At 36.7% G+C, this 12094-nt stretch overlaps 1 protein-coding gene and 1 non-coding gene across 2 annotated transcripts; one reads left to right on the top strand and one right to left on the bottom strand.

Annotated features, from left to right (window-relative positions):
• The first annotated feature begins 212 nt into the window (after positions 1 to 212).
• On the top strand, positions 213 to 344 carry LOC141654117 (small nucleolar RNA snoR74). The gene has a single exon (XR_012547688.1). It is a non-coding gene; the product is annotated as a small nucleolar RNA snoR74 (small nucleolar RNA).
• Positions 345 to 2400: 2056 nt separating this feature from the next.
• LOC141651773 (uncharacterized) lies at positions 2401 to 3804 on the bottom strand. The gene is made up of 4 exons (XM_074459470.1): positions 3479 to 3804; positions 3314 to 3384; positions 2906 to 3192; positions 2401 to 2568 (listed from the first exon to the last, which is right to left on the bottom strand). Exons 1-4 carry the CDS (start codon positions 3802 to 3804, stop codon positions 2401 to 2403), a joined length of 852 nt encoding a protein of 283 aa, XP_074315571.1.
• Between the last annotated feature and the right edge of the window lie 8290 nt (positions 3805 to 12094).

The raw sequence follows: 12094 nt of genomic DNA, 5'->3' as shown, positions 1-12094 counted from the left end.
TTGCCAACCACTCCGCCACTCTCACCATTAATTTCCCTCAATCAGCAGCACACGTCTCACTCCCAATCATCATTTTTTTATTTAGATTTATTCAACTGTTTGCTGTGTAGGCTGGATCATTGTATTACTTGGTATTTGTAGTGGGTTTAGTTTATTGAATCGTCTCATCACATTATTTCATGGGTTTCAGTTGTGTAGTGTAAAACCAGATGAAAAAAGCAGCGTCCTATTGCCTTATGCGGATAGGTCTCTCGTAAACCTCAAGGAAATCAACTTTCATTGTTATTGGGTGAACCAACGAAGTTTTTCGAGGATTTTAGTTTCAGCAAACGATGTTTACATTTCAATTTTACATGCTTGTTTAATGTTTTATTATCATTAATTGGCTCCCTCATCGCCAGTATATCCACCAGAATGACTAAGTAAAGTTTCGAGGAATTCTCATCGACAGTCAAGTCTAACAACCTCCAAAGCTTGGACACCAATCAATATCCAACGACCTTACCACCTCCCTTCCTTTAGTTTCGTATTTATTTTAATGTATCTACATTAATCATTGATGTATCTAACTGCTATTTTAATGTATCTTAACATAGATACACAAAATTATTTATTAGGTACATCAAAATTGCTCTCAGATACATCAATATATAAATCACATACACCAATTTCGTTTAAGAGCAATGTTCATGTTTGCTGCAAATTTGATGGACTTTGGATGATTTAATAGTGTTTTTTACTCAAATGAGTTAATGATTGGTTGTATTATGGGTTTTAATAAGCTATTGTTGCTGATTTATAAGAAGCAATCTCTAAATGAAGTGAGAAAACCTCCCTCATCTCCACGCCTTGTCTTGTCATCGGAGTGATTACTCATCTGCTGCCGTAGAATCCGTTGTCGCCACCATCTACAGCCACACGTCCATTACAACCTTTACCCCACGGTGGGTTCTATGGGTGATTCGGTGTCTTACCTTGATATTGTTGCCGCTTTCGATTTACGATTGTTGGCGGTTTTTGGTGAAACAAGCAATGTTGACGGCGATATCAGGCGAGAGAAGATATAAGAATAAACGTGCGATGATGGAGGTCGGCTCCTCGCCGGAATTGTGAAGGTTATTTGATGGTCGCCGGCGTAATCGGGTGGTCGCCGGCAATGAGCGGTGGTTGGGTGTTCATGGGTGAGTGATAACTGGTAATTGGGAATGTTGGGAATGACGGGTTTGTAAAATGAATAACCGTTGCCTAAACATTTTGTGCGTGGATTATATTTATTATAATTATTAATTGAGTCGTTCTCACCGTTTGCACCGAGTGTTCGTTCTCACGGGATCTTGACTCTCTCTCTCTCTCTCTCTCTATATATATATATATATATATATATGTATGTATGATGGAGGTCGGCTCCTCGCCGGAATTGTGAAGGTTATTTGTTGGTCGCCGGCGTAATCGGGTGGTCGCCGGCAATGAGCGGTGGTTGGGTGGTCATGGGTGAGTGATAACTGGTAGTTGGGAATGTTGGGAATGACGGGTTTGTAAAATGAATAACAGTTGCCTAAACATTTTGTGCGTGGATTATATTTATTATAATTATTAATTGAGTCGTTCTCACCGTTTGCACCGAGTGTTCGTTCTCACCGGATCTTGACTCTATATATATATATATAGATTTGGGATCCTGTGAGAACCATGAAGATAATGAGAACCATGAGAACCACTTACAGCCCTTAGATCAAACTGAAAATTGACGGTGAGATAAACAGTGATTAAGCATATTATAATTTTATAAACGTCACATCCCCCAAACCCTCAACTCATTCATTTTTCCAAATTTCCTTTTTCCAACATATTTGTTTTCTCTTTCTTCGACTGTGAAATCCTTCGATGCATTCTATCTGCTTCTTTCTCTACATTCGATCGTCATAAACATTCATATCAAATTCTTCTACGATCCTAATCTGCAACGCTCCTTTCAGCAATGGATCCTGGTAATTCGACGAGGTAAACTTTCGATATTGATGATTTTTTTTTACGAAATTAAGGTTTATGTCTTTTTCTCTTTTTAATTTTTTATTTATCTATTAAACTAGTTGAATTTAGGCCTTGATTAATGTGTTATAGTCGTAATGATGAGTTATGGTTGTGAAATTAAGGTTTTCGTGAATTAAATTAGGAAAACGGAGACATTAGGGTAGGGGAAGTTGAGAAATTGCGTAAATTGGTTGAAATCATGAAATTAGAGGACTGAATCTCCAGAAGTTTTCCAAATTAAGCTAATTCTTTTTTTTTTTCGCTGAAATGTGAGTATATATTTATATCAAAAAGAATCAACCGTCCATTTACAAGATTATGGGTTCGAACCCCGTAGAGCTCAAAACATAACCAAACAACAACCAAAATTTAGAACACAATCTCAAAGCTAATCAAGGCAAACTTATCCAAACATTGGTACTGTGCCACAAAAACAGACTCGCTTTTGTCAAATCCTCTTTTCCCTGCTACATCCTCAATCTGCTTTGCTACATACTCAGGTCTCTGAACTGAATACTGAAGCCTCGTGATATTTCTCTGGTACCACATAGTATAGAGATAAACATTGAAGACCATAGTCATTGCTTTCCACTGTATACTCGTTGTCCTCCCATTCTGGAGCTCATTTAGACTAGGAAAAGATCTCCCCAGCCAGGTAGCCACAATTTGCCACGATTTTGCAAAGGGTGCATTCATAGAAGAGATGGTCCATCGTTTCAGGTAGCTCCCCACAGAATAAGCACAAATTGTCCTCACAGAAACCAAACTGATGTAGCCTGGTTTTAAGATTTAACCCTTCCTGCATAATAAGCCAAGTGATGATTGAATGTTTGGGTATGTTCCAGTTGTTCCATACCACGGAACACCAATCTACCTTAGGTTGTTGATTGCATAGCCACTTATATCCATTCTTGAGTGTATAGCCCTTCTCATCAGGCACCCAATAGTTCCCAACAAATCCCTCCTTCAGTTTTTCCTTAGTCTTGCATATATTTTTCCAAGTCCAGGGAGCATCTGCAGGGGGAGAGTATGAATGCCAGTCCTGAGTCTTCAAGTACACACTACCTATCCACCTTATCCACAACCTGTCAGCTTTACTATACACCCAATTCACCAATTTTCCAACAGCTGCCCAATTCCAAGACTCCACTTTCTTAATGCCTAAACCACCAAAGATCTTTAGGCATAGTAATTTTATCCCAAGCTACTAATGGTACTGTGGTATTCGGACTTCCATCCCGAGAGATAGTTTCTCTGATTGCTTCTATTCTCCTTAGCACACTTTGGGAATCAAGAACATAGTAGCCCATGTAAGTATGAAGAGTGTTGAGCACTGAGTTGATGAGGGTAATCCTGCCTGCATAAGAGAGTTTCTTGGCCCCCAACCCTCTAATCCTTCTAATAATCTTTTCAGTTAAACAACTACAGTCCTTCTTGCTTAGTTTACCTGGCTGTATTGGAACCCCAGTGCATCCCGAATGGCATTGTGCCCTCCCGAAACCCAGTGACTCTCAAAATATCAGACTGTAGCTCAGGTACCATACCACTGAAGAAAATTTCAGACTTTGTATTATTCATTCTCAGTCCAGAAGCATTAGAAAAGGAGGTGAAAGCCTTCATGAGGAGCAAAATTGAAGGAGCATCTCCTTTGCAGAACATGAGGAGATCATCTGCAAACATCAGATGTGTTAACTTTAAACTCTTGCATAGTGGATGATAGTGAAAAGGCCATCTCTCTGTAGCAAATGCAATAAGTCTAGTCAAGTATTCCATGCATATAGTAAAGATTAGAGGGGAAATAAGCTAATTCATTATTCTTATATGTCAAATTATTAGATTCGTAGTCTTGTTCAACCTATCTGGAATTTAAATTTCAGTTACAGTTAAGCAATGAAGAAGATCTTTAAGAAGGGGAGGAAGTATCATATACGGAGTAACTGTTTTCTCGTTTTTGAATTGTCTATGGTTTTGCATAAGATCAGAAGATCATATAATTGTTGTTAATTAGTCAGCCACGCATGGTTCATATATTTACTCTACATGTTTGTTGCACAAGTCCGTGTGACAATTTTTCGCAATCTAACCCAATTAGTCGTCGAAAAATAAAATTGTGTAAACGAGTATCTGTCTGTTTGACTACCAGGTGTTACGAAAAGTATGTTAATTGTTAAATATGTTAGAATGTATTTAGAACGATGTAATAACATGGTGATAAGATATTATCGCTGATAATTCAGTATCCTAGGATCCTTTGTATTGTCTTTTGCAGGTAGCATGTTGAAAAACTTGTCCTAATTCTATTGTCTCACCTCAGTTTGATTTTCATAAATTGTGACTGTTGGAGCCGTGTCCTCCAGTTAGTGCGGATAACGTCATTGCACGTACACTTGTACGGACAAGTGGGAGCTTGTTGGGGCTGGTGTCCTCACAGTTAGTGCAATGACATATAAATCTCTAAAAGGATCAAAGGGTATACTTTTGTATTATAATCAGTTGGTCCACGTTTATAAATAACGGTTGGCTTGCTAGATAAGTTTGACGTTATTGTCATACAGATGGCGGTGATCAACTGGTCCCTAAAAGTCACACCTATAGGATACGTTTGAGAGATGTGACGGTATGAAAATACAGTCATGTTGATGCCTAATTTGACTAAGCAGTTAGTCAGAGTTATTGACTAATAATTAGTCAAACGCGATGTTGAGATATTTATTTAATACGGATTAAATAATAATGGCTAAGGCGAATTAAGCGGTTAATTCGTAAATTAAATATAAACGGTTATATTTAATTGATGTATATTGAATTAATTATACAATATTGTCTTTGTCGGACATGTATTAATATATCGACTGAGTCACGTTACTAGTTGATATTTTAATAACCGATAACCGATGACGATTTATAATAAAATCCCGTCATATACATTTTAGCAAATTCGAGTCGGACCACGAGTTAAAAATAAAGAGGAAGTGAAAGCCCACTTCCCCATGCAAACCCACGGTTTGGCCGAAACACACAAAAGGAGAGCTCCTCTCCTTTGTGACCTAATTGTCTCATTTGAAACAAAAATTAGGGTTTTGAGAGTATTTTCCTCTGAAAATCCTAGATCTCACATCAAGAAAACTCACAATAACTCTCTCAATATTGCAAGTCAATTAGAGAGTATTTCTAGCACAAGGGGCATAGTCTCAGACGGTCTTGGGTGCAACGATTAGGAGGAAATCTACTTTGATTTCTGTTCTTAGGCCGAATTCACCAAGGACCCGAGGTTGATTCTTATTCGTTATTGTTTCTCTTGTATTTTTGTTTTATGACGATAATCACATGTTAAAATACGTTATAGTCCTAAAACTTTAGGGAATTTTACGGATATTTCCCTACAAGTGGTATCAGAGCGAGGCCACGTATATTTTTCATTGTGATTTTCTTAAAAACGATTTGAAATGATTTTTATTGTCTCGAAAACCGTGCGGCCTCATGTGTTTCACGGTTGTTTCGTGTTTGTTTTCGATCTGTTTTATGCATATTGTTATTTTATACGGAAATTATAGCAATATGTTAAGGTTTTGTCAAATTGTTGTTTTGATTTTATACGTATTAGATCAAAATCACCATTGGTTTTGTTTTGACAAATGTTTTCACGAGGGTTTTTTAATTTTCAGAACTGTTTTGGTCTCGATCGAGTGGATTTCTAATCGATCGAGAGCTTTTCTGACTTGTTTTTACTCAATCGAGTACATGTTATACTTGATCGACCTGTTTTAAAACCCCATCTGTTCTTTGAGAAGTCCTCGTGCTCGATCGAACAGGTTTGCTAATATAAGTCCTCGATCGACCCCTAGTTTAGTCGATCGAGCACTTCCTGTTTGGCAATCCTCTCGATCGAATGGCAGTCTCAGTCGATCGAGCCCTTTTCTTCCTCGATCGAGGACATTTCATCTTTGGCAGCGTTGAAATTTTATTCTTTTTGTTTTAAATTTTCTTTTGGCCATAATTTGTACTTTATACGGATATAGTACACTCGCTTGATAGTGAAACGGTTCACTCACGTACCAGATATTTATTTTAAAGCGAATTTAAAATAACGGATTGTAATGGATTAAAATTAAGTTGATAGAAGCGGTTTTGTCACATAATTTTAATCGTTAAAAAGGTGGTTTGGATAAATTTAACATAATTACGGAATTATGTCACGAATAAATTTTAGTTTTAGTTGATGCATTTTATTAATCGTTATTTTTGAATGCCTTGAATGCTTTTAATTACGTATTTATTTTTACAAACGGTTGTAACTTAGTGTGGCCTTAGTAGAACGTGTTACCGTAATGATGGAACACGGTCTTGGTTGTATTTTGAGATCTCGTATCTCCATTTTGATTTTTTCCTTGTAATTACAGTTTTTATTTAGAATGTAAATAGGTTTATTTTTGTAAATTTTAATTGTAATTTTGAGAAGACCAAAGATGGAGATCGGATGCTCACTCCCGCTACATGGACAAAGATAGAACATCAAGACAAGCTTCTCGGGTCCAACGGTGGATTCCAAAGTTGTATTATGTTCTTTTTACTAGGATAGGCCACACTAGGACTTTTTATTTACGTTTTGCATTCTTTTATTTTTTTGTAACGATAATTTGCATCAAATTCCGCCTAAAACCAAACCACCTAATTATTTCATGAAAACTGACTCATATAGAGGTCACGCGTTAGTTTTCTTTGATATACAGATATCACTCGTTTTTTATTAAGCCATCACCTAAATTAATTCATTCATGCAGTTGCTAGTTTTTCGTTCACTTAAAATGAATTAAAACTAAGTTGATGGGATCTTGCTCGTATAACCAAAAATTGAGAATAGTCTTTATAGGTCAAACTCCAATGAATCCCTTCTTCGTCGGTAGGCATAATATGACCCCTTCTACGTCGGGTAAATTGGAACTGATTGACCTATTTTATCTCAACACTATGGTCACTCGTACGATCCTGTGATTATGGTGGACTATAGATAGGATTTACGGAAATCTATCGACCAAGAGTTCTTACGGAAGAACTAGCTAAACAGTTGGCTTATCAATTTACGGAAATTGAGTCTTGGGATCACTTGTATTATTCTTGAGGGAGATCAATTATGCAAGTGCAATGAGTCTACACGATTAAAATGAATTTTAAATAGACTTAAATCACCTCGATGAGTTGCTTATTTCGTTTTTGTTTTCCTTTATTTTTCAGTGTAGATCACGAACATTTAAACTGCTAATAACAAAATGGCTGGTCCTACTAACGACCCAATGCCAAGTGCCACATTGGACCGTGAGTCCTGGCTTCGGATCTTCATGAATCAGATAAATCAGTCTACTCGACTGAAGAATGATGGATCAAATTTCGCGGACTGGGAGGCGGCATTACGGAATGCTGCCATTGCAGACGGGAAGCTCGTAATATTGGTAATCATTCATATGCTCCACACGAAAACAGACGGTACTCTTCTCCTCCATTTCCCCTCATTTTCTTCTTCATTTCTTCACTTAAATCACTTGCAAACATCATTCCTTCATCAAGATTTCAAGGTTTGTTCATCTATTGACATCACCAAGTAAATATTCATCTCATTTCTCTTTGATTTCATCCATTTTAATCAATTTAATTCAACTTTCTCAAAGCCTAACTCAAATTGGTGGAAATTGATTTTGTACTAATTTTTGCTAGAAATTGGTTAGATTGTGTTCTATTAATGTTTATAGGATGAATTAGTTCACTAATTTGTTCTATTATGCTTATTTGGATGAATTTTAGCTGCCCTTAAGATGAAATTTTTATCTTAAAATTTCAGAAATGGCTCCTAAGAAAGGTACTTCACAAGGTGCTACAAAGAGAAGTACAGGTGAGGCGGAAGCATCCTAAGAAAGGTACTTGGCATGATCTGACATATCCTGATGTTGTCTTTGCTAGTAAAAAGTAATGGGATAATTGGGTCATCTTGAGAAGCAAAGGTATGAAGGCTACAAAGTTTATTAATCATGATTCTCTTAAGCATATTGGAATTGATAAAAGAATTATGGCTTTGTTTACAAATCTTGATATGAAGTATGCCTACACTATGAACTATAAGACCTTCCCCGAACTCACACTTGAGTTCCTTTCAATTTCATAAATCTCAAAAGAAGGATCATATATATGGTGTTATTTTCCGATTGTTTAATCATGATTATAATATGTATCTTGGTGAATTTGCTGACATTTTTCAATTGAAGCATGAAAAGTTGCATACTGAGTCTCCCGAGTATTACAACCCCAAAATCACATGGAAATCCATTTCCCATTTCCCCTTTTGTTGATTGGGACCATGTCCCACATCAATACATTCACTATCCCGAATTTCGTATTTGGCAAAGGTTTATGGGGTGGACTTTCTTTGGTAGGAATGAGCCTCACTCGGTGAGGAAATTGGAGGTTGAAATACTTGGTGCTTTTCTTAATGTTAATGGTGATGGGAATTGGGGGATTAATATCCCTTACCATTTTGCCACACACTTGACCAAACAATGTCATAAGAACAATAGTGCCATTGTCATGGGTGGGTTAGTCACCAAAATTGCTCATAAGTTATGCAAGTTTAACCAAGAAACAACACAAATGGTACCTTTAAATTCCACAAGAGATGCGGGTGATGGACTAGACTATGCTTATTTTCTATCTTTGAATTGGTTTCAAAATTCTCATCCGAACATGATTTGGAAAATTGCTAAAAATGACTCAATAAGTCTATCGGATGAGATTTCCGAACTCAAGGCCGTAGTCCACACTAAACCCCGCCGTTCGGCTAACTTTGAACCAGTGACCTACCTTTTGCCTCTAAGACAAGAGACACCCTCCACCATTGAGCAATGTGAGAGAGGTTAATCCTCTCATGCTCGACATTCCACCTCTAGCGTTAATATGATGTGTAACACCGCCATTTATCTAAGAGCCTTTAGCTAGACATTCCTAGATAAATAGGACTTTTACCATCTCGGTTTCCCGAGGTAGTGAATAACAAAGTCCAACTCACCAAAGTACTTTAAATTAAAACTTAGCGATTACATGTTCATTACAACTTAGCCAACTAAAACTTAATATAAAATAATTACAACTCGCAGCGGAAATAAATAAAGTGATTAAATATTCTATGTGGTCTAGACTTCTAGGTAGACTGGCCAAGTCCTCATGCATTCCCATAAGCTCCCAAGTCAGCTAATCTTTAGTACCTGTAAAATCTGCTCCCCATTATGGTTCATCACAGATGTTCACGAATACACAGTCAACCACGAGATTGAGTAGGAATAAACACTAACAACAAGAACATACGATAACAATCCACTTTACATTCTCATACCACAACTCCCTGACAACGTGCTCCTTTTCATGACTTAGCACACCTCCCTTAACAACGTGCTCACATTACTTTGGTACCCCTCCCTTAACAACGTACCGCCATTATGTAATAGTACCCCTCCCTCGCAACGTACATATTACCATCACCCTGAGTACAAACTCCCTCAACAACGTACTACTGACTGTCGCACAGCTTTTCACAATTTCCACATTCACAATCAACGATAACAATTTAAATCACCTCATCATAATTATTAATATCAACCAACACAATGCAATATAATCCTCCCTTCCAACAAATACGATAATATCAACCAACACAATGCAATATAATTCTCCCTTCCAACAATTACAATAATATCAACCAACACAATAGGCATATGACCAATTCCTCATTAACATAAACCTTCCATTATACCAAACATTATCGAATAAGAGTTGAGTAGGATTTATCCATGCCTGGCAAGCGATTCCAATTAAGCAGCTAAAGCAATCCAAATAATTAAAGCAATTCGACCCGATTATAGTTTCTTCACAATCGTCACCTAATCAAAAATATTATAATTCAATTCAATTATTTATTTGTTTATTCCTTTTATTATATTAATTATTCAAATTAATTATTTATTGTCATTACTAAAGGTTACGGTATTAAAACTCGATTCAATTATAACCCGAGTCTCCCAAAATAACCAATTAAAACCCGTCACACACAAAACACAAACAACACCCATCTACACGGTTTTACAACCGTGTCCATACACCCCTATAAACACACCAAAACCTACACCATCGGCCACCACCAACTCCACCCAATCCCGACACCACCAGCCTACACCCCAACATCCACCACCACGCCCTAACCACCAGCTATACCACCACCACCAACCCACAAACCCACGCCCTAAACAGCCACTCAAAACCCGACACAACCAAACCCAACACACATACTCCCTCATTACACCACCTCACGACAACCAGTGGCCACCACCGTGGTCTCCCTTGACCCATGGTGGTCCCACCACTAGCCACAACCCCTCACGATGACCCTTAACCACCCAGAAACGACACACACCCTATATACTACACAAACATCCCAAACAACCACCCACTCGACAGCCACCGTACCAACCACCACGGCTCACCACTCCAACACCACCATTATGACCGCCTACCGCCGACCTAACCAACCATCCCAACCCCAGGTCACGTCGACAACTATACAAGCCACAATCCCCGTCTTAAGATTCACGACACCACCCCTTAAGACGCCAAAACCGCCGCCTACGGTGGTCGACAAAGCCACGGTTGGTCCTACTGAAGTCACTACGGTCTAGGGCAACTACTAGGGTCATCGGTACTGTTCATCACGGTTCTTACGGTGCTTTAAAAGTGATTTTAATTGAATACGACGATATGAATATAAATTAAGACGGTCTTTACCTTTTATCGCTAATTGCTCCTTCCGTCTCTTAAATCTCCTTATTCTTCTTTGTGAATTGTGAATTATATTTTCAGAATTATCATGGTATTTATAGTGTAAGATTAGAGAGTATATGAGGCCAATTAGGAAACTATTACTATTTCCTTATTCTAATTATTATAGGAATTGCCATTATTATTATTATTGCAACCATATTATTATTATATAATATATTAGTCTTACCATAAGTAGGATTTCCTCATACTATCTTTACTAATTTTATTATTGCCATAACAATATTATTATTAGGCTTATTATTAATATAATTATTATTACCTTTACTTATTATTATTTCCATATTATTATTATTAATTCTCGATACAAATCCCGATCACTTATGTATTAGGCCAATAAAACCGGTCCTCCAATTTATGTCACAAGGCCCAATACTTTATTATTATCTAAGCCCAATTCTCAACTTGCTTACTTACTTTATTATTTAATTAACGTCTTACTTGTAATTATTATTAAAAATGCCTTTAATTAATTATTAAATTACATAAATTATTCTCATAAATTACTATCAAAATACGGGGTATTATAGTCTTCCCCCTTTAAAATGAACTTCATCCCGAAGTTCGCCCATAACTACTATAACAACATCTATAAATATCCACATAACCGAGCACAATCCAACTTATGATCACACAATTATCCATTTACAATTACAACTCCACCAATCTTATCACAATAATAACTCAGAATATTTTATAGTATCACATTCCTTCCCCCCTAAAAATAAACTTTGTCCTCGAAGTTCGAGATATCAAACAACAGAAATAAACAAACCACTTATGGCAACCTCTCAAGAACATGTAATACACATAAGACAACTATTATTTTTAAAACAACATAAAAATATCAAGAGATGAGAAAATAACTTTTAGAAACTTTGGCATAAAACTTCCATTTTCAATAATAACAAAACACAGTACAATTTCCAAAAATCGTTAATAAATAATAACATAATTACTTCCTAAGAACTTAAACTTTCTAGAAATTACAGAGGGTTAGTAAATCATGAGAGAAAGAATCAATTCAAAAACTCATAGGGTCAATTTATAATGCATTTTACAAATTATTTGGTCGAAACAGAATTTTTACAGCAACTTGTCAGAAACTTAGGTCAATTTGTAAAAATCACTATAAAATGCGAAAATATTTTCTTACAACGTGGCTTATCAATTTAGAAATATATATGGATCC

The sequence above is a fragment of the Silene latifolia genome, chromosome 4 (assembly GCF_048544455.1).
Source record: "Silene latifolia isolate original U9 population chromosome 4, ASM4854445v1, whole genome shotgun sequence".
Taxonomy (NCBI): Eukaryota; Viridiplantae; Streptophyta; class Magnoliopsida; order Caryophyllales; family Caryophyllaceae; genus Silene; species Silene latifolia.
This window is presented reverse-complemented; position numbering and strand designations above follow the sequence as displayed.